This window comes from Amblyomma americanum, chromosome 5 (genome assembly GCF_052857255.1).
Source record: "Amblyomma americanum isolate KBUSLIRL-KWMA chromosome 5, ASM5285725v1, whole genome shotgun sequence".
Classification (NCBI taxonomy): Eukaryota; Metazoa; Arthropoda; class Arachnida; order Ixodida; family Ixodidae; genus Amblyomma; species Amblyomma americanum.
Window position 1 is genome coordinate 150,292,369 of NC_135501.1, and position 21,396 is coordinate 150,313,764.

Here is a 21,396-nt window from a genome sequence, read left to right on the forward strand (position 1 = left end):
TCGCCAGGAGCAGCAATCGCTAGAGGGTGGTCTAGAAACGGGGATGGATCAGAACGAGAGAGCGACTATGAAGGATGATTTCAGTATGGAGAGCAGGTTACAGGCTGACGACCAGTGACAGACATTGTCACTACACGCTACAGGAACTGATACAGAAAAAATGGCTATTCGCCATATGGAGTTAAAAGTGGAAATGGAACTACGAATGCGTGAAATTGAATCCAGGGAGTGACTGGCACTTAAGCAGATGGAGATAGGGCTGTCGAATGGTAGAATGTCACCGCTTCGGTCGGGACAGAGTGGTGAGCGGTGTATAGGCTCAGATTCAATATCACAATGTGTGAAAGTCCTTAAGGGCTACAGAATGCCATGCGATGCAGATGTACCACTGTAGTTTAAGGAGGTGGAGAAATTTTCACTACTTTCAATGTTCCAGACAGTAGCCGAGTGCACTTAATTTTGCCGGCACTGACAGAGCGAGTCAGATACTTACTTCGTAACCTTGACCGAGCCGAATGCACTGATTATGAGGCTGTAAAAACAGTGGTTATTGAAGAATTAAAACTCACTCCGACTGAGTACCTTGAGAGATTTGAGAAAGCAGCGAAAAGGAAAGAGGAGACATGGGCTCAGTTTGCGTCTCGCGTGAAAACGTATTTAATGTACTACATCCTGGCTACAGAGATAGACTCAAAAGAGGATTTGACCGATCTCATGGTGTCCGATCGCATTAAAGTGCAAGCCTCAGCCCTGAGGGCATTCAATATGTGCGCCTTCGAGAAGGAGAGAGTTGGCTGAAGTCTAAAGAAATATCAAAGGCCCTACAGACCTTCGAGCATGCAAAAGGTAAAGGGCGGGCTGCGAGACAGATTACAGTGCCAGTACAGCAAACGGGCCAAAAACAGGATAATGCTGAAAAACCCGCATTAAAGTGCCACCAGTGCCATGGACTGGGCCATGTTGCTAGGGATTGCCCGCGAGTAACAGCACATGAGCCGCGCCAGAAACAAGCATATGGGCACAGGAAGAGGGTGCAAAAGGTCGTGCTGGTAGATGAGACAGAAATAAAGGACGCAGCGGTAAACCAAGGCACGGTTTTAACTGCTAAAGTGGAGTCCCTATGAAAAATTCAAGGGCAGCCGAATCGAGACTATAGTTCGTAGAGCTTGTATGCGGAGACGTCTGCACCGAGGCATTGCTTGATGAAATGACGGTAATAAGAGAGAGCATACTACCGCAGGCGCTGACGGAACCATCGGGGGCGATCAATTCAGGCGAAATTGGCGACGGTCCCTCTAAGTGTATCTCATACAGGAACAATCGCAGACGATCAAAAGATAGGCATAGTATGTGCCCTCACCAATGAGCTTACTGAGGAGGTGGGCTTTTTGCTGTCGTCAGAAAACTGGCAGCAGCTTAAGAAGCACAGTGATAGAGCGTTCACAACACCTACTAGTACTGCAGTCAGTATGGCGGCAAATCAAAAACCTACAAACGCGGCAAATCAAAATTGTGAGGCACTGGTAAGCGAAGTTGACAGGGCACCAAATGACGACGTTCCGCGCGAGGAAGCAGAGCCACCTGGGAGGGAAGATGCAGTTTCACTGTCTAGCCAGCGAGAAATGTTTCGAGCAGCGCAGATCGCTGACGAGAGCTTGAGGAAGGCAAGAGAAAATTCTAAGCACGGAAAGGCGGGTATGTTCGTTACTGAGGGATTGCTACACCATTGGGATTGAATACCGGGTACTAAAGTGCGACAACTGGTGCTTCCCCAAGAGAGGCGAAATGAAGTTCTGACCTTGGCGCACGAATCGCCAGGGGGTGGACACCAGGGACCAGGGAAGACCAAGGCACGCATAAAGCACAACTTCTATTGGCCCGGTATGGAAAAGGAGATTTCAGAGTGCTGCCAGTCTTGCAATGGGTGCCAAATCCCCCCGGCCGGCGTCACACTCCCAATATATCCATAACACCATTAACTAGGCCTGAACTGCTCAAGAAAGAAGTAAGCTGCCAAGTGGAGGAGTTACTTAAGTTAGGAATAATTTATCCTGTAGAAAGTGAATTTGCACACCCAGTTGTGTGCGTGGGAAAGAAAGATGGGTCAGTGCGAATGCATATTGATCACCGAACTTTGAATGCAGGAACTCGTTCAGATGCTTTTCCGATGACTAACTCACAGGAGCTCATTTCTCGGGTCGGCCGCCCGCAGTTTATCACGCTAGTGGATTTAAGGCGTGCCTACTGGCAGGTACCGATGGACCCGCCCAGCCAAGCGCTTATCGCATTTGTGACGCATGAGGGGCCAGACCATGCGCAGCACGCATTACAAGAGAAGCTCGATTATTGGCTCTTTGGCGCCGTGGTCAATGTCGTCTCTGACCACAACCCCCTGTCATACTTGACGACGTGCACTCCACACGGGGCAAAATTGGCTAGATGGGCGCTGCCACTTCATCGTTATAACATAACAGTGAAACATAGGAAACGCACCAAGAATAGAAACACAGATGCGCTATCCAGGCTCCCCAACTTGACATGGGAGTCAGGTACCACCATGCCAGCCTGGAGAAGGCGTGAACGTTCCCACTCAACCGACGCTCGGTGAGCAGCGTGCCGTGTATTGAAGTCGGGCACTTACGAAGAGACTTCTGCCTGGCGTCTGCATAGAACGGTACCCGTGAGTGTGTTGCGCCGACTTGTGAACAGTGATGAACAATGTGGCTTTGTGTGTGCTTCGAATGTGGACTCTGCGCAGTGCACGATGTTGCTGCCCATTCAGTGAACTGTACAGCAGCATGCACGAATGTTGCGGTTTAGTTTATTTTATTTATTGTTTCTTTGCTTTGGTTCTCAAAGGGTCGAGTACCCAGGAGAAACTGTGCCCCGCGAGAGCTGACACTTGTGAAGTGAAAGTGTCGCGGCCTCTTTGTTAGTAAGCATGAACGAGCTGATAGCAAGCTCGGTTTATATTCTTATACCCCTGTCACACGGGCACTTTCGATCCTCATTGAGTCAATGCTGATCGAGCTCAATGCAGATCGACGGTTGTCACACGGCCACTTTCAAGCGCAATCGAGCTCGATCCTGCTTGACTCAATGCCGATTCCTCAAGAGTGCTTGAGGTTCCAAGCACAATCGAGAACACTCTCGCTCTCATGAAGCTATAGAAATAAACACTAGTTAACAAAACAAAACCACAATTGTTGTTGTTTTAATTAATTAAAATGCAAGACAGAACATTTTCAGGTACTATGCGTGCTTATATGCAAACATGTTTGAAAATAATCTCCACACCACGCTCCAAGCTTCGCCGTCAGTGTAAACAAAGATGGCGTCCTCGTGCTCGCCGGCGCGCAAACTGTGGAGCGAGCGCGAGACAGCCGCTCTCATCGACTGCTGGCAGGACCGCCTGAATGATTTGCGGCGCCAGAAGAGGAACGCCGCAGTGTATGCGGAAATCGCGGAGGCGTTGCGGATCCTAGGGTTCCATCGCACATCAGCAGAGGTGCGCCACAAGATAAGAAACTTGACGCAGATGTACCGGTAAGTAAGCATTTTTAGACGGCCTCCAACTTCGCAGGCACTGGCTTTCTCACCTGCACCTGTTCTGCTTCGTTGATTTGAACTCACGCTTCACGAGATGTCATTGCGCTATAGCTGCATTCGATTCAGTGCTGGTTCACGGCACCAATCCTGAAAAAGTGTTGCCAGCGCGGTGCTGAACCAGTTCTGTGGCGCAGGTTCGGCGCGTCAGCAGCGACAATTTTTAATCGAGCGCGTGCAGGCAGGTTTTGTCGTCTGCTCACCGTGGAGGTGTTGAGTTCTCGCGTGTATTTTTTGTTTGCGCTGGATTTCGTGCCTAACGAGATTTGAGTCGGCCATGGTAGACGGTGACGACATCGCATAGTTTTTTGTTATGGAGTAGTGGTACTCTTCGCACAGTGAATACGAGGAAACCGACTCCCTGCTGTCTTTTGCCGCAACTCACTCTTGGACCGACGGCAGTCGAATTCCGAAGTGTTATAAAAGCATGGTTGTAAGCTGTTTCAATTGCGAGTTCGCGATGGTCTTCAGACAATGAGAGAGACGTTCGAAGAACTTTCGGCGCGCTTCAAGGCACCTGCATATTTTCCGACGCCTAGGGGAGGGTGCCCGCAAATTACCGCCGAGAACCCGCCTTGCTCATTTAGCTATTTGTAAGCAGTGATAAAAAAAAGTCCTTTGGTAGCACCAGGCGGCTCCCCGCTTCTTAGCGCTAGCGTGCAATTTTGATTCATTACGTCTCCATTCATTTCAAGCCTGGCGTCTGAATGTAAAATCTGGTAGGCTTGTTTTTTTCTGTTTAATATGCACCTAATGACGGGCTTTTCTTTTCTCTTTTAAATGCACACTGCTCTGCCTTTATGTAAACTTGCGTAACTTTCCATCCTTTTAGGGACTTCAACAAAAATGGAACCACCACAGGATCGGGCGCCATCCAATGGCCCCATTACGCTCGGATCCATTCTTTCTTGGGGTCGTTACCAATGAACGACCCCTCACTCGTTCAAGAAACCCGCTGCTCTGGGGGAGCCACTGTAGAGGAGGTATGAAGATCAAATTTGAGATTGGCAGTGCACTTGCCAAAAATGTTGTGCTCGATCATTTCCTCACCTTTTCATTTACATCACCGAGAACTTTGAAAAATGGCCTTTATTGGAGTATCTATGATGTTGTGGTCATGAAATATGTGGCACACTGCAATACTAAATAAACGTGTCAAGGTGACATCACATACAAAATGCAAACAGCTTGACATTTGTAGTCTGTCTTTCAGCACTGCTGCACGTTGCCTAGCACACAGCATGTGCTAGGTTGCATTTGAACCATAGTGATGTTTATTTCTAGTTCCATCATCTCAACGACATATTTGTTAGTGCTGTCATCCTGTCGTTTAGTGCTACAAACCATCACATAATTCAAAGCATCAACCACCTTATGTTTCAAGTGCGGTCATGATGTCTACAGAATCAGCCATAGGTGGCACCTAAAGGCATTTGCTCAGGCAGTAAGCAAAGAAAACATGACCTTTGAAGAAACATTGCCAATGTTGACGAAGAAGAAGGAGCGCCGACCAAAGAAAACAAAAAACAAAAACAGACGTTTCGGCTCCCGTACGGGAGCCTTGTTCACATTGAAATGAAGCAAGCAGCTCAGTGGCATTACATATGCTTGAAAAGAGGGCGCAGGGAGCGTGCGTAGATTGGGTTAAGATTTCCATCGTTGCGGTTGAGGGTGTGACTAGTAGTCTGGGTGATTAATGATTCCAAGTGCAGGCGAGGGTATAGCTTCTTTTCCGTTGAAAGCACGTGTGCCCGACCCCAGTCGATGTCATGGCCTGTAGATACTGCGTGCTCGGCGATAGCATTTGAATCCACTTTTTTGTTACGTACATCGTTACTATGTTCTTTTAGCCGCCTCTCGAAATTTCCGGTTTCGCCAATGTATGCATAGTCACAGTCGGAACAAGGAACCTTGTACACTATGCCTGGATATTTTTCTTTGGGAAGGGGGTCTTTGACATTTACCAACGCATGGCGCAGTTTTCTTGTCGGAACGTGGGCGATATGAACACCAAAGGTGCGCATGATGCGTGCTAAAGCCTCGCTTAGTCCGGGAGCATAGGGCACGGCAGCACGTTTCAAGGGTGGCAGAGGAGTATCGCTTGCTGGGCGACATAACTGTTTTTCCACAGATTGCACAAATGAGGTCGGGTAGTTGTTGCTTGAAAGTTCTTGTCGTACAGTTTGAAAATCAATGGTCTGGTCTTCAAGGGAGCTGCAGATGCGTTGCGATCGTTTGAACAAGGACATAGCGACTGATTTCTTCTGTGTAGCAGGGTGAACCGAATTAAAGTTAGGGTATCTTCCGGTGTGGGCGGTTTTCTATAAACGCTGAAACTGAGCTTACTGTCCCGCCTTATCAATACATCCAGAAAGGGCAACGCACCATTCGCTTCTTCTTCGGTAGTGAAGTCTATTGCTCGTTCTATAGAATTCAAATGGTGAGAGAAGGCGGCTAAGTCAGAATTACGAATCAGGCAAAAGCAGTCGTCAACATATCTCAGGAAAATTCTAGGAGGTGATGCAAACGTTTCAAGGCACGGCGCTCGACGGATTCCATACAGAGGTTAGCGACGGTCACTGATATAGAGGCACCCATTGGTGTGCCCTGAAGTTGACGGTAAAAGCGTCCTTGGAAGACGAAATAAGTATTATCCAGGCAGAACTGCAGGAGTCTACGGAGATCCAGAACTTCAATGGGGGTTCGTTTTGGTAGAGACTTGTCAGCTTCGAAAGCAGCAGAGCAGACTTGTACGGCCAGGTCGACAGGAACGCATGTGAAAAGCGACTTCAACTTCTATCCACTAGATGGCAAAAGAATATAAGTGGGCCAGAAACAAAATCCGTCTACTATCACTGCTTCAGTTCACAGCTAGTCACTGGAGACATCCTTGTTTCACACACGCTTGATCCCACACTTCTCGCTTGTCTATGGAGCAAAGACATTGAGAGGCGAACATCATAAATTGTCACGCAGATCATTCTTGGCATGGTGGTGGGCGCCGACACCGGGACCGCTGAGGATGGCAGCCCCGCACTGGAAAATTGGCAGGAGCCCGCATTGAACGCGGACGACAGCAGGGCCGGAGGTTTTGCAGCCGAGTCAGCGGCCATTGAAGATGGAGGAGCTGAGGGGCAGGCAGGCATCCGCGAGCAGCAAAATAATAAAAAAAGGCTGCGGACTGCTTCGTCTGACTTTAGGCAAGCTTTGCTCACGGAGCAGAGGATGCTGCGTGAGAGCCTTGAAGCGTGTCACAGCAGAGAGATGGAGATGAGGCAGCGGCACTTGACGCTGCAAGAGAAAATGGTGAATGCCATAACAAAGTTTTTTGAATCAAGTTAAGAATTTTTCTAATTTTTTCAGAGTTGTATGTTTCTATTTTTTTGGTTTTTACTTTGCCTATCGGTTTTTTTTTTGCATTAGTTTTCAGACTCGTCGGATTTCTTAATGTCTTGCCCCTGCTTTCATATCAGCAAGTGCCTGCGCGATGTTGAGCAGCAATTTGTGATATTGATGGCAGTGTTAACCACATGCAATATGGAATCATCTGATGTGACTCCAGATGTTGTTTCTTTTCTTTTTTGTGCACATTTTTTCCATTTGTTTCAGCACCTGCGCAATGTTGTGCGATGATTTGTGGTACTGAAGGCTGTGTTAACTATGTGCAATATGACGTTATGTATCGACTCCTTTCAGATTTTATCTATTTCTTTTTGTTTTCCTTTCTTGCTGCTGTGCATTTGTTGCACTTGTTTCAGTGCGTGCGTGATATTGCGCAGCAATTTGTGATATTGAAGGCAGTGTTAACCACATGCAATATGACATCATCCGATGTGAGCCCAGATTTTGTCTCTTTGTTTTCGTGCACATTTTTTTGCTTTTTTTTCAGTTCCTGCGCAATGTGGCACAGTGATTTGTGGTTTGTGGCTGTGTTAACTATGTGCAATATGACATTTTCTAATGTGACTCCTTATGATTTTAACTATTGTTTAGCATTTTTCGCACTTTCTGCAGTACCTGAGTGATTTGCAATAATCATGGCTATGTTAACCACATGCAGTGCGATATCTGAGGTTACTCCTTTCAATTTTGTCTTTTATTGTTTTTCTTCCTTGCTGTTTTATGCTTTTTACACCTGTTCCAGTACCTGAGCATATTTCCAGTACCTGAGTATGTTTCGCAGCAGTTTGTGATATTTTTCGGGTGATATATACTGTAGCAACAAAGCATTGTGGGCGTGTTGGTAATTCATGGTCAAACTACAGGACCAGCGTACAAAGACGAATGACAAAATAAAGCCAGCCAGTGTCTTTTTTGTCTTGTCCTCGCATCTTTTTGATTTGGTTCCGTTGAATGTGATATGTACATTTTTTTGTAAACTGTTGGCTGTGAAGCCTATAAAAAGGTATAACTTTTCAAATTTTGATTGCGTCTCCTGTGTGTTCCATTATCTTTTCACACAGTTTCTTGAAGTGAATGGATTGCACCAACTAGCCAGCCAGCAAACACGGTTATTGTAAATGGATAGCACGGTTTACCTCAGTTCTGTGCTCGCTGCTTGTAGTACTCTAGTATTGCAGCTCGTACTGCAGCACCAGTTGCGGTTTGGTCATCTGTGACTCTCTGTGGCTGCTGATACAGGGCCTCGGAAACTTGTGCATCAGAGGTCCAGTCTTGCATAACTTGGTCCCCAAATGCTTCACAGATGTTGTTCAGCGTGCAGCAGGCGCGGATCACCAGTGGAGCTGTATCCATGCTGCACTCCATCCTCTTCATGCAGAACCTGAATCTTGCCTTCAGTCTGCCAAAGGCGTTCTCAATTACCCTTCTAGCCTTCGACAGGTGGTAGTTTAACCTTTTCATATCGGCATCCAAGTGGGCGCTGTTTCTGTAGGGTTTGATCAAGTGCGTTGTGAGGGGAAATGCTTGGTCGCAGAGTATTAATGGAGGCACAGCTGTTCCACTGAAGACTACAGCTGGAGCCTGAAATGTTGGCCCTTCAATAAACTCTGCCAGCTGGGAGCGTTGGTAGATGTAGGCATCGTGGCAGCGCCCTGGTGATCCAACGTTCACGTACCGAAAGCGGTACCGGTGGTCTACCAAGGCGAGCAGCACGATGCTGTGCCTGTGAAAAGAAAAACAGCATTAAAAGAATTCCTCACAAATCATGGACATGCACAATGACTTGTGAACTGAAGACTTTTGCATTAGCAAATTCGTACTGCTGCAATGCTGCCTTTATGGCTGCAACATGTAAGCTCTACATAAGCCAAATATGAGATAACTCACCAGCCTTTGTAGTTGTAGTAGTCTGGTGCGCTTTCCTTGGGCGGCGACACGGGGAAATGGCAACCGTCGAGTGCCCCTACCGCTTGTGGGAAATCGCAAACGGCGCCGAACTCTCTAATGTGGTCGCCCATTGCGTCTGGAGAGGGCATGTTTATCCACTTGTCCTCAAGTAGGCACACTACGGCGTCACAAAACTCGCGATATATGGTGTTCACGGTGGATCGCCCCAGGCCGAAAAGATTGGCCACAGACCTATCCTCTGCCGAGGAGCACAGCTTATACATCGCCACTGCAACGCGCTTCTCGACAGAGATGGCCAACCGCATATTCGTGTCGACGCGCTGCAGCAGGGGCCGGCAAGCTTAGACTATGTACCGAAACGTCGGAGGAGTCACACGGAAGCTCTGTTTAAAGAACCGTTCACCGAGGTGGGGGAGAGTGTCCTCGAACCAGCGTTCGTTTCGATTGTACATCCACCTTTCCCGCTGGACTGTACCATCGCACGCAACCGTAGCTGCGATAAGCAACCCGTTCGCAAAAAGGAGCCGCCTTTTCACACTGTCTGTCTGACATTTAGCCGCCTCAATCTCGACTTGAGGTCAGCAGCCTCCACCATCATAAGAGCAATCCCACGCTTCCTTTGTAGACTCATAATAATCTACACAGCTGTGACAGCAAAGCTTTTGGTTTTGGCGCCAACCGCTATCACATCTGGCTACGGATTTGGCTGCCACTGCCTCCGGCTGCACAGTGTTGCCGGACATCAGCATGTTATGGCTGTCGGTGGAACATTTGGCGCCACCTAACACACATGAGCGAAACTTCTCAATGAGCATTGAAAATGCCCGTGTAGCACCGGATGTTTCGAGCGTGCTCGAAAATCTCGATGCAGATCGAGTTCAATGAGGATCGAAAGTGCCCGTGTGACAGGGGTATTAGAGGGGGCGTGTAAGGCCGCCCCTCTTTTCCAGCTGCGTACCAGGACGCCGGCACACGCGGAAGCGCCCCCCCCCCCCCCTCCCAGTACAAGTGAGAGCCCCCGAGTGCATTCGGGGGAAGCAAAGGGTCGCTTGACGCACCGACCCCCCACCCTAACGACGTGGGCTATCGTCGGGGAGGCACCCGCAGCGTCCCGCCGTGCCTCGTGAACAATAGCCTATTCCCAGGAGGACCGTGACGGACACCTGTCATGGCGGACAGGCAGTACTCACCAAGAATGTGGGAAGACAGGGGCGATCCTTAATCTGGTTTCCCGGAGCGGCAGACAAACCCCTTCATGCTTATTAGTTGTGTCCCGCCCCAGGTAGTACAGCAGCTTCGTGGCCCTTTCCCTCCCTCTTCTGTGGCTGACGGGCGACGCGGACCGATGATGGGTGCCGGTGTGCCTGAGGTCAGTCGGGTTAGCTCCGAAAGGAGAGCGTGTGGATACTCTCACTTGAGAGAGAGTAAATGGCGTATTTGTTTTTGATTTAGTTTGAGTCGTCAACGAGACCCTGGGTTCGAGGCTAAGCCCAACCCACGGGGTAGTCCTTATCTCACATGTTATTGTTGATTGGAGAATTGATGCTTAGGGCGGGCCATTGAAAATGACCGCCCTTAGTCCTTTGTTAATTAAGTGCCTAAAAGCGCATGTGAGCGGATACAGTCCAGTCCAGTCTGAGCAGGGGCTCCATTCTTAGCATGTAACGTCATGCTACTTAGTCTCTAACCTGCCGGGTCGATGATTAAAGTAGCGCAAAGTTTGTTCTTTTGTAAATTCAGTTCTGCTTTTTCTAGTTTAACTCTCTGTATATGTATGTTGTAAATATATGCTCTGCTGTCATCATATACAAGCTCGCCTCCTGTCCATCTTCCAAGCCGAACGACACTAGAGGAAGGGTTCGTAAACCTTCCTCGAAGAAACGAACGACCTTTGAAATTCTACTCGTCCGTCCGTCCGTCCGTCCGTCCATCCACCCATCCATCCATCCATGCAACCAACCCATCCATTCATGTATTCATCCGTCCATCCATCCATCGAACGAACCCATCCATTCATGCATCCATCCGTCCATCCATCCATCCATCCATCCAACCAACCAACCCATCCATTCATGCATTCATTCGTCCATCCATCCATCCAACGAACCCATCCATTCATGCATCCATCCGTCCATCCATCCATCCATCCATTCATGCATTCATCAGTCCATCCATCTATCAAACGAACCCATCCATTCATGCACCCATCCGTCATCCATTCATCCAACCAACGAATCCATTCATGCATTCATCCGTCCATCCCTCCACCCAACGAACACATCCATTCATGCATCCATCCATCCGTCCAACCAACCAACCCGTTCATCCATTAATCAACTAACCAATCCTCCCGCCCACCCAACCACCCACTTAACCATCCATCCGTCCGTCCGCCCGTCCATCCTTTCATCCATCCATCCATCCATCCATCCATCCATCCATCCATTCAACCAACTAACCCACCCGTTCATGCATCCGTTCGTCCATCCATCCGTCCAACCATCCATTCGTCCATCCATCCATTCGTCGGTCGTAAAATGCCCACGCGCATAGACAAGCAGACGTAATGCATGAGTAGCAAGACACAAACCAATATAGAAGGGGCACTTAAGCTTTGCCTTAACGGTAAGGCACGACAGCCTTAATGCCCATATATGGGTAATTCGTCATTCTCCACTTTGAACATAAAGATCCCTGGAGTCCTCATACCACTCCTGTCGCATAGGTTAACCAATGCGCCAGTGCCCTGTGATCGCAGGTGCTCCCACTGCTAGGCCTTTCGAGACTCAGGTTGCTCTTCCTGAGCAACCTCTCATGACCAACCATTGAGTAGCACCTAATACGGTGCGCAGTTTATTCAATATCCGGTGGGCATGTTGTAATGATGCAACAAGGTTGCAAAACCTCGGTGGCCCGCCTGCCTCCTTGGTTGATTCTCTGGGGATTTTTCGTGGATTCCCTCACGGTTCACGACACCGCCGAGGCCGCCAGATTTTCTGCGACACGAGAACTTTAGGGCTATCGCGTCAAAATGACTTGTACTGCCTGCTTATCTAAGAGTACGCTCCTGAAGTTCTGCCTTCTCTAAACCGAAGGTAAGCTCTCGCAGGTAATGACATTACAGCAAAACCTCTTACACCTGACGCTTTCCTTCAATGACGAGGTTACGAAATGTAGCTTGTATAATACTATGAGAATTGTATGTTCTGTGCAGCGAACAAAAATACACTGCTGCATGATCTGCGACCTGCACGCAATATTCTCTGCAACGTATTCTAGCAAATTCTAGGGGCCAATAAAGTCACTGGCCAAGTGTCCGAAACATTGTTTGGATTTTAGCTGGTAGTTTTAGAAAGTGACAAAGGCCAGATAAAAAACACGCTTTAATAACGGCCACGCATTTGGCTTGGTGCTAGGGAAGCAAAACATTCGTACAGCATAATTTTGCTGATATCAGAAGCTAATGCAAAGCAGGAGGAATCGGGCAGCTTTCTACGTATCTCGAACTTTGGATTAGTGATGGAGAAGCCACTGTTCCTGGCTATCCGCCACCATCATGTACTTCCTCATATGCAACCAGCAATCGTAATTCAGTTCGTCCAGCTGCATCTCGCCGTTGACGCGGGCGCAGCACTCCACCCGGTACTTAACGACACAGCCCGCCCTCAAGAAGCCATTCATGTCGGCGATGCTGTGCAGCGCCCGCCGTATCATTGCCTTTGCTTCGTCACACTTCACGGCCGCCCGATCTGCTACCATTTCTGCGAGCTTCGGATGTTCGGACACAAACTCCAGGGCACGCGCACAATAGCTTGTCATGTCGCCCAGCACGGATCTGGCTGCCCGGATGAGGAGGCTGGAGTTGCGTCTCGTTACCTCCTGCACTGTGAAGTGTTCTTGCTTGGCTCCATAACAATAGGGCACTTGGACTCGAAGGAGGTAGTAACTACCAGCGACCACTGGTGCCAGGTGCCGCAGGAAGCGAAGACTAGTGTTGTTTTGACAATCTACTTTCACGTCATAGAGATTTGGACATCGCACTGCGAATTCAGCGAGTAACGCGCAGTCGGCATCGGAAAAATTGGTCTCTCAGGGTTACAGCGCTGAGGTTGGAGTTCAACGACACTGCTTCTACCAGTGCACTTAGGGCTTTGGAAAGAATTAAAACGAAGCCAAAGCTCTTCAAGATTGGCAGCTCCTGCTATAAACGCACTCAGGTAAAGTTAGATTTCTTTCAAACAGTCTGAATCTATAACGAAGAAGGCTGACCTAATGTACCCGCAGGACCAGAGAATGCCTAACGTAGCGCAAAAACCAGTTCCCATAAGACGTATACCAACATGCGGCCGTAACTTCTGGGCAGTCGGGAATATCCTTGAGTGTGATGAAATCTACGTAGTGATTCTTGATGACCACTCTTTTCGTGAGACCACACTTTTGAATCGTCCCGCAAATCTCCTTGAGGTCACAAAGCAACGGAAGGTAGAGAATGGTGACTCGAGTCAGGGTGTTATTGTGCATCAAGGCACGGAAAAAAGCGTGGCAGTCCTCCTCTTGCAAGTCGAGAAAGTGGACGATCAGCGTCTCAAGGACTGAGTTGTTTTTCAAAGCAGGCAGCCATGACCTCACTGTTTTTTGCTGGTTGCCTGTCAACTGCCAAAGATAGAGTGGACATAGGTCTTCCAGCGGTCCTGTTGAAGAAGCCAAGCTCAGCTTTTGTAGGGTTCTGTTCCGGGCAACAACTTTGGCGAAAATGTCAATATATCCAGCCCCGTTGTACAATGTCACAACAGTCAGTTCCTCTAACATTGTCATTGTTGAAATGGCATTGACAAAGTTTCGCAAAACCGGCGTGTCTGATATAAATTTTGATCTGAGAGCAAGTGTTTTGAGCCTCGGGTTATTCTTCAAATAATCGGCGAAAGAATCATTCCAGAAGACACCTTCCGAAACACATAGACTAGTCACGGTGTTGTTCTGCATGAGCTGGGCGATGAATTCGGTAGCTGCCTCTTTAATTAATTTTATGCCTGCCACGTCAATTGTTACCAATGTGGTCGCCGTGCAGTCTAAAGGAAATGCCCTGACTAACAAAGAGCCATATTCCTCGCCACACTTTAGAAAGAGCAGCTCTTCGATCTGTGTCATTGACTTGATGAGTTGGAGCACCGTTTCATCCATGTGGCCTCTTATGCTGACAACTGCCTCGCAGCAGCGGACCACCAACTTTTTCACACCATGGCTACGTGTCAAGGCCTCTGCCAAATGCTCACACCTAGCGATGTTACAGGTCAGCTCGACACGCACGAGGCCTCTATGCCGCGTGAACAGCCATTGCAGGAGGTGAATTGCAACGCGAGCGGAATGCAGCATTTGCAAGTCGCGTTCTTGGGGAAACGATTCGAGTGCCACCAGGCGCACGTCGCCAACATTGTCGGCTTCATCCCACAGCCGGTCTCGAGGGGAGCGCGCTCTCTCTCTTACGGCCTGTGCAAGAGGGGCAGTTGCGACCTACCCCCGCATCTTTCCGGCGGCGCTGCGAGCCAACCCTCTTCGCTCGAAGAGAGCCGCTGAAATATTCGCTGGAGGCAGCCTCGGCGCGCGCTGCTTCTGACACCTTGCACCTGTTACGGAACGGCTGCTCCCAGCGTTGAACAAGAACCTGGCAACCGTGTATTATGCAGCCATCGCTACATATGGATGCAAAGGAGGGACGTAGCAGATAGATCTCAACACATTGAAGTTGGCATGCAGTGATGGCGCATAGCTCGGCTGGATCAGTTGAGGCTGGCTCGAGTAAAAATGAAGCAAGGTATTTCAGTAACAACCAGGATTAGGAAACATTTATTTTCATCTCAAAGGCCGGCACAGTGTCTGTCGGTACTTCAAAATGTAGTCTGACAATAATAGCATTTGCCGCTCGAATGCGTTGAAACGCACCTGTTCAATCTGTTCGCACTGCACGAAACACAATAGATAAGACAGATCATTTGCTCTTTGAAACTCTGACAACGTTTCCCATACCTAAAAGAACTTACAGCAATAACAAGAACTGGCTGTAATGAATTTTACAACATTGTCGTGTGACTGACACTTCCGAGTGATGTCGTTTAGAGCCTGAAATGCTTTCGCGTTGGTTTGTGGATAAACCCAGACGGCTTGTCATTTTGGTCTGTCAATTTCTTTGTGTAATTGACGAGAAGAATTCGGAGAAACTTTTCAGATATCAGATGTGCTAAGCGTTTGGCGTGGCTCCTGTCAATACCTTCCGGACAGCATATTAGGGGAGAATCTTCAAGGTGTGGCTCAATGATTAGTTGCAAGGTTTCAAGAATATTTGATCGTGGAAGATCCTTGAACACCTTTTCAAAAAACGTCGAAATAATTTCCAAGAGAGCTAGAAATTCGGGCTTTTGATAGGGATGTTCACCATTCTCCTGGGCACGCAGAAGTTTGTAAAGGAAGCTACTAGTCTTTTTCGTCGTCACAAGCGTAACTCAAGATCACTGATAACTCAAGAACACACAAGATCACTGATAAGTTTGGCAATATAGCCGCCTACGTACACCAAGCCTGAATAAGCAACAGAGGCAGGCGGAGTTGGAAGATGTGCTCGCAGAGCTTTCAGTTCTTCAACTACATCTTGGGGAACCGAGGAGGCCGCTTCTTCAGCGCCTTCACCTTGATTAGCGGCTTCTTTCGAGGGCAGTGCTTTTTTCTTTACAACGTGATCCAGAGCTGCTGTAACGGCTCTTGAGTCCAGCGCGTCGTTACCTCCACACATAAAGCGCAATTTTCCGAACAATGCTTCGACAGTACGACTGTTGAACTTTCTAGTGAGAACGTAGCTGACGCCTCTTCTCAGTAGAAATTGAGTTACCTCCACTGTGGATTTCATGGTGAAATGTAGGGCACTGTACGTTTCCTCTGTGAAGTTCCCAACGCCAGTGGCGATGGAACAGTCTTGAATATTCTTCACGTAGCTGCAAAACTCAGTTTGTAGCCACAGTAGCCGGCCATCGTCTTCCTTGGAGATGGGCATCTTGCAGTCACTTCCCTTGTATGTTGTGTCATGAATGTCGAACCATTTCTTCATCACTTTCATGAACTGGATCGTAGATTTTGCGTCCTTGAAAGCAAAGAGAATGGAGCTGACTCTCGAGTTCTGCTGGAGGTGCTCCAGAGCCGCGGGGACTTGGGGCGAAAACACCTGCACGGCGCGTAGCATGCTCATTTTCTCAAGGTTTGACGGATACGCATGCTTTCGTGACAGATTTCTGGCCAACTTTACTGTCATTTCCTTCTGGTGCTCATACAGATTCTGCACAAATGCACCGCTGATGATGCCAGTGCCGTCTGTGAGCTCCCGTTCCAAAAAATGGCTGCGGATGTTTTTGAAAACATGGCAAGGATCGAAGCTTAATAAAATTACTCTCTCATCGCCCATAGGATGTTTCACTATAGTTGGCAACGAACCGTTCCCCATGTGCTTAAACATCGTTCGGTTGGCTGAGTAGTTATCCGTAACGATACGAATGACTACAAAGCCGCATTCCTCAGCTGCAGAGATGACGTCCTTCGTCCACGCCTACAAGTCTCTCCAGCTGAGTTGCTTTGTAAAGTAATATGAACAGGGTATCTTGTACGAGCTGACCACTCCGTGGAGCACGAAACATAGCACTCGGTTAGCAAGCGTTTCGTTCTTGGTACGTGGCGCACCGTTTCCAGGCTTGTCTCTGATCCCAAAAACCACGTCGGACATCCGATCATATATGCACTTCGGATCTATTGCTGTTTCATCGATTGTTAATAAAGCCATGTGCTGTTTGTGGCTGAGAAGGGAAGCTTCCTGAATTAACCTTTCTTTCATGGCGTAACTCATTCCAGAAGACGTTGAGCTAGGCCCAACGTAGAGCTGCAGTGTGCACTTATGTGGCAGTGTTAGCAGAGTAGTACGGGCATGATCATAACCCTTCGGCGAAAAAAATCGCCATATGACGCAATCTCTGATTACTTCTTCGGGATAAGATTGGAATTTCTTCTGATACCCGTCGATTTGGTGAAGCAGGAAGACGGCCTTTTTCTCCCCCTTTTCAGCGTCTGAAAAAATATTTTTAAGAGATGAGTAGCGCTTGTCATCGCGATATATGGGTACCACCTTCCTTTCTGTTTCTAGTTGCTGCTGTGCTTTTCAGACCTTGGAGCGATAGTACGCTGCCTGTGAACGAAGCCTCGCTGTCGTTAAAAGGTATCGGCTAGCTCGCTGCACATCGTTGTTTGTTGTGGAGAGAGCGAAAGCGCGCGTCAAGACCACCCTTGGTTGCACTGATGCCAAAGGGTGAATTTCCACAATAAAATAAAACTCACCTGAATTAAGCCCTTCAGAGCGGCGGGTGCGCTATTGCTATAAGCCTTTTATGCTCATAAAACCAGAAAAGGCCACTTGCAACACTGGAAAGCACAGCACATGATGCAACCCAAGAGCACAGCTGGCAGTCGTACACAAAACGCGGCGGAAACTTGGAGCAGGCAGTGCGGTCAGCGCATTCGTTTCCCCAGTGTCGTCATACCTGCCATGGCGGCGCTCAGTGCGGCACTGCTCCGCAGCGTCCTCTAGCCACTGTACGAAGCTCATGCGCACGTCTGTCAGATAACTGCAACGCAGTTGCGCATGCAGAGCGCTCAGCTCCGTAAGTGAACGAGCATGGAGCCTCCAGAAAACTCATTTGTGCCGCGCGGTTTCCCTTAAGGCGCGCTCACATTAGCGGGAAAACGCGCAACGCAGGACGTTTTCCGCGTGCCGCTTCCCGCACAAGCCGGTTTTTCTCCCGCGGACAGCCTGCTGTGCCGTCCCGCAGAGCGATGGGTTCGGTACCTATTTTTTCCGTGCCGCTGACGAGAACAGCCAATGGGCGCCGACCGTGAACCGTGACGTCGGTTCCAGTTCAGTGACCCCGTCGGCGGAGGCGGAGGCTGCGCGCGTCCGGCCGGCCGGGCACTCGGCGGCTGCTTTGCCAGGGCGACGGGAGGGGAGCTAGCAATCGATCAAGACGACGACGCGAGAAAAGGGTGCGCTTTCCAGTCCTCTCTAGTGTCACGTGACTATCCCTTCTCTTTCTGCTCGTTCGGGTCCTCCCTCAGCGCCTCCTCTCTCCACATTCCAAGACAACCGCAACGAGAAAACGCGCGCAGTGTGAGCGTCATTCTGAGGAGCTGCGAGGCAGCGTCGACGTTGACGCTGTGCCGGTGCGGGAAGCTTCCCGCTAGTGTGAGCGCGCCTTTACACCCCATTGCCAACGGTTGGACGAAGAAGCCGACTTTCAAGCTTCATAACTAGATCCAGCTGTATACACGCACGGAGAAAAGTGAAGCACGGTTCAGGCGGCAAGCCTCGAAGGGAAAGTACCACGAAGAGGGGTACATACAAAACGTGATGCATAACAACTTGTCGCCGGACCTCTCATGCCCTCCTTCGCAGTATTTGTCTATTATCTGTGAAAGGCAACATGCCATTGTGAAGAAGGCAGCAGGGCACCTACTTAGTGGTACCGGCAAGCATGTGACTGGGCTGTTTAAATTTAACGGCACCTGATGTAGAGACCCTCAATGGTGCCAAGTGCAGTGATCTCCCCTGCGTGGATTGTGCCTTCAAAAGGAGTGGCGGGGGGGGGGGGGGGGGTATTTCAACATTCTGCCGCATAACCGCTATAGAAATAAGTTTTCCTTTGTTGCTTCTGCATGGTTAGTAAGAGAGTTTCTATGTTTGTGCATACTATGTTTTTTCAACGTATTCTTGACGACATTCTCTGAATATCACATTTCCACTTCGTAGTTTGTGTTTTATTAAAATTTCATTAAATGGATGCATTAAAGGTAATGTTACATATATAATTTGATTTATAATACTAACGCATGAATAACATAGTTAATAATTCTGACATCAGTGTTTACAATATAAAATATTAGCTGACAATTTTATTAGGCTTTTGATTATGTTAGCTTTGCCGGTTATTTTATATGAACTGTTATCAGTATTATTAACTGTGTTATTTATGTGCTAACATTAGTATTCAACTAAACGATGAGCTCACCCTAGTGGCGTCATCTAGTTGTTGAAGCAGGGAGCATTTTTGTCAACAAACCGACTCATCTATGATGTGCATGGTGGGTGTGAGCACCCTGGGAATAGGGCGGAGAGAAGTTTCTGAATGAAAAATATGTGACGAACAGGAGGCTAACGCCTGTAACATTCTGCCATAGGAACAAAGAAACTTGGAGCGCCTAAGGTGCATGATGAAGCACGGCGGTGTGGCTCTGATATGAAAGTGAACAGCCAGTTTGCTGACAAACAGCGAATTTTACTGTTAATTATATATTTAGGTAAGAAATGTCATCCGGGTATTATTTCTCCAGAGAAAATGTCTTGTTTAGAAAATGGCGTGGTTGTTACTTAGACTATAATGAAGTTACCATCGGTTAAATGCCAGTAACATGTTCCCTTCCATGCTGCCATCACCTGTACCTGTGGAGGAGAAACAAAATGCGCCCGTTTGATGCAGAGCTGAATTTATTTTTGCATGAAAACACGAAATACAAATTTAATGAGGAAGGAAGTAAGAAGTGCGGAAAAAGTCAGCGACCATGTACGGGGGGGGTCATGGTTGGAAGTTGAGTGATGCTGTTCTTGTTCGCAACTTTACTGTCTTATGGTTTCCGATGTAATATCATTCGATGTAATGGCGTTCTGTTAGCAAATTGACACTTGCTTGTGTTGTTCATACATTGACTCTTTGATGTTCGCGTCTTCGGAAATGAATATTTGAAGTTGAAGTTGTTTGAAAAGCGTGGTTCCACAAACTCCATTAACCACATTTTTGAGGTTGTGATTCTCGTGGTGTTGTGATGCGAAAAAAATGAGTAAGGGGATAATTCGTGCTTCGTACATGATCTCAAGTATTAAAACTCATTGTGTCATTATGTGCAATCTCATTAGATGTTTTCGGTCATTATTTTTCGTCATTGTTATTGCTTGTACTTTCGTGGATGGCCGTCAAGTTGGGTTTTGAGCCCACCTGGATTCGATGGTGGCACCGCCAGACCGGCACATGCGTTACGAGCAGACAGGTTTTAAATGGTGATTGCAGTACTAGTTTTTGCCGTGGTGCTCACGATGGCCAAATAAACGCGCCCATAAAAGACTACTTTCTGCGCCTTGAAAACAGAAGTTCCCGGAGGAGGCTGAAGAGTGAGATATGTTGCTCTTTTATGCCAGCAGTTACAGGGTGCGATGTGCTATGACGAGCCAATGACAGCCCTTTACGTCATGGGGCCCATTCAAAGTTTAAAGGCAGAGTTAGCATGAAGAACCGACAGTAGACGTCGCCATGAGCCATGCAGAAAGGAATGGGAGAAAATTACTTTGCAAATAGCATACCTCGCCTTTAAACACTGAACACCCTGTAATCTACACAATGCGGGCGTTGAACAGCCACCTTAAAAAACCATTTCATAGGCTGTTCCAGAACTACTATCGATAATGAAGTTTCTGGGGCTCACCCGAAACATTTTGAGATTCATACCTCACTGCATTTCCAGCATACTAGATCTGCTGTGTGGTCTCCTGTTAAAAAACTTCAAAGTTATCACAAATGCCGATCGCCACTTATCCTGACAAAAAAGATTTTGCATTGCTAACGACGAAATATTGTGAGAAAGCTGGATTTCAGTCACAATAAAAACGTGAGGCGGGAAGGACATAGTATGAATGCCGGCCCTCAGAGCGGGGCATGCCCGTAAGCGTGCTGTGCGACAAAATACTCCAAGTTCGTGCCTGCAGATTTGACAAACCATAAAGCATTCTTCAAACTGTTGCAATATGTAAACACAGTCGCCGTTGTGTATGTAATGCGTTAATCATTTCGTGTACCAGCTAACACTTATAACTCGTCGTATGCCCTTCGGGTAGTAGTTTGCAATTTGTTACGCTTTCCCTTACAGATATATGCCAGGAACTGTAGTGTCCAGATGGCTGCAGACGGCTCCATCATAGAACATGGCTATGTTTGCTGCATAGTGGCAGGAACATTATGATGAATTGGAGTGCATGGGACCTGTACAGGCGAGGTAGTGGTTAAAAAATTCGTAGTACGTCTCGTCGTCAAGATGAAATGCTTTGCAGGAAATGGCGTAACACATTCTAGGATGCCCTATAGATGGCGCTAGCCAGACTCTGGTGTCGACCAGGTCATTCGGATTCTGGACAAACCGCTGCCTTAATTTTCTTGTAGTCTTCGACGTGGGCAGCGCGCATATATGCCCACCCTGGCTGCTTCCGCAGCTTTAGGAGCCGCCGCCCTGAACAGTTTCTCTTCCTGCTAAACAGCGCTGAACACGTTCCCCGCCGCTTCTAGTGCTTTACGGGTCACCCAGTTCATCCGCCTATATTTCCCGCGCTGCTCATATCTATCGCTGCTTTCATTG

At 48.1% G+C, this 21,396-nt stretch overlaps 2 protein-coding genes across 2 annotated transcripts; one reads left to right on the plus strand and one right to left on the minus strand.

Annotated features, from left to right (window-relative positions):
• The first annotated feature begins 3,306 nt into the window (after positions 1-3,306).
• On the plus strand, positions 3,307-7,159 carry LOC144132814 (uncharacterized). The gene is made up of 3 exons (XM_077665476.1): positions 3,307-3,546; positions 4,439-4,589; positions 6,583-7,159. The coding sequence occupies exons 1-3, from the start codon at positions 3,332-3,334 to the stop codon at positions 6,946-6,948; spliced, it is 732 nt and encodes a 243-aa protein (XP_077521602.1). The 5' UTR covers positions 3,307-3,331; the 3' UTR covers positions 6,949-7,159.
• Positions 6,783-9,411, minus strand: LOC144132813 (uncharacterized). Its single transcript, XM_077665475.1, has 3 exons — positions 8,896-9,411; positions 8,145-8,731; positions 6,783-6,897 (listed from the first exon to the last, which is right to left on the minus strand). Exons 1-2 carry the CDS (start codon positions 9,219-9,221, stop codon positions 8,146-8,148), a joined length of 912 nt encoding a protein of 303 aa, XP_077521601.1. The 5' UTR covers positions 9,222-9,411; the 3' UTR covers positions 6,783-6,897; position 8,145.
• Positions 9,412-21,396: the final 11,985 nt, after the last annotated feature.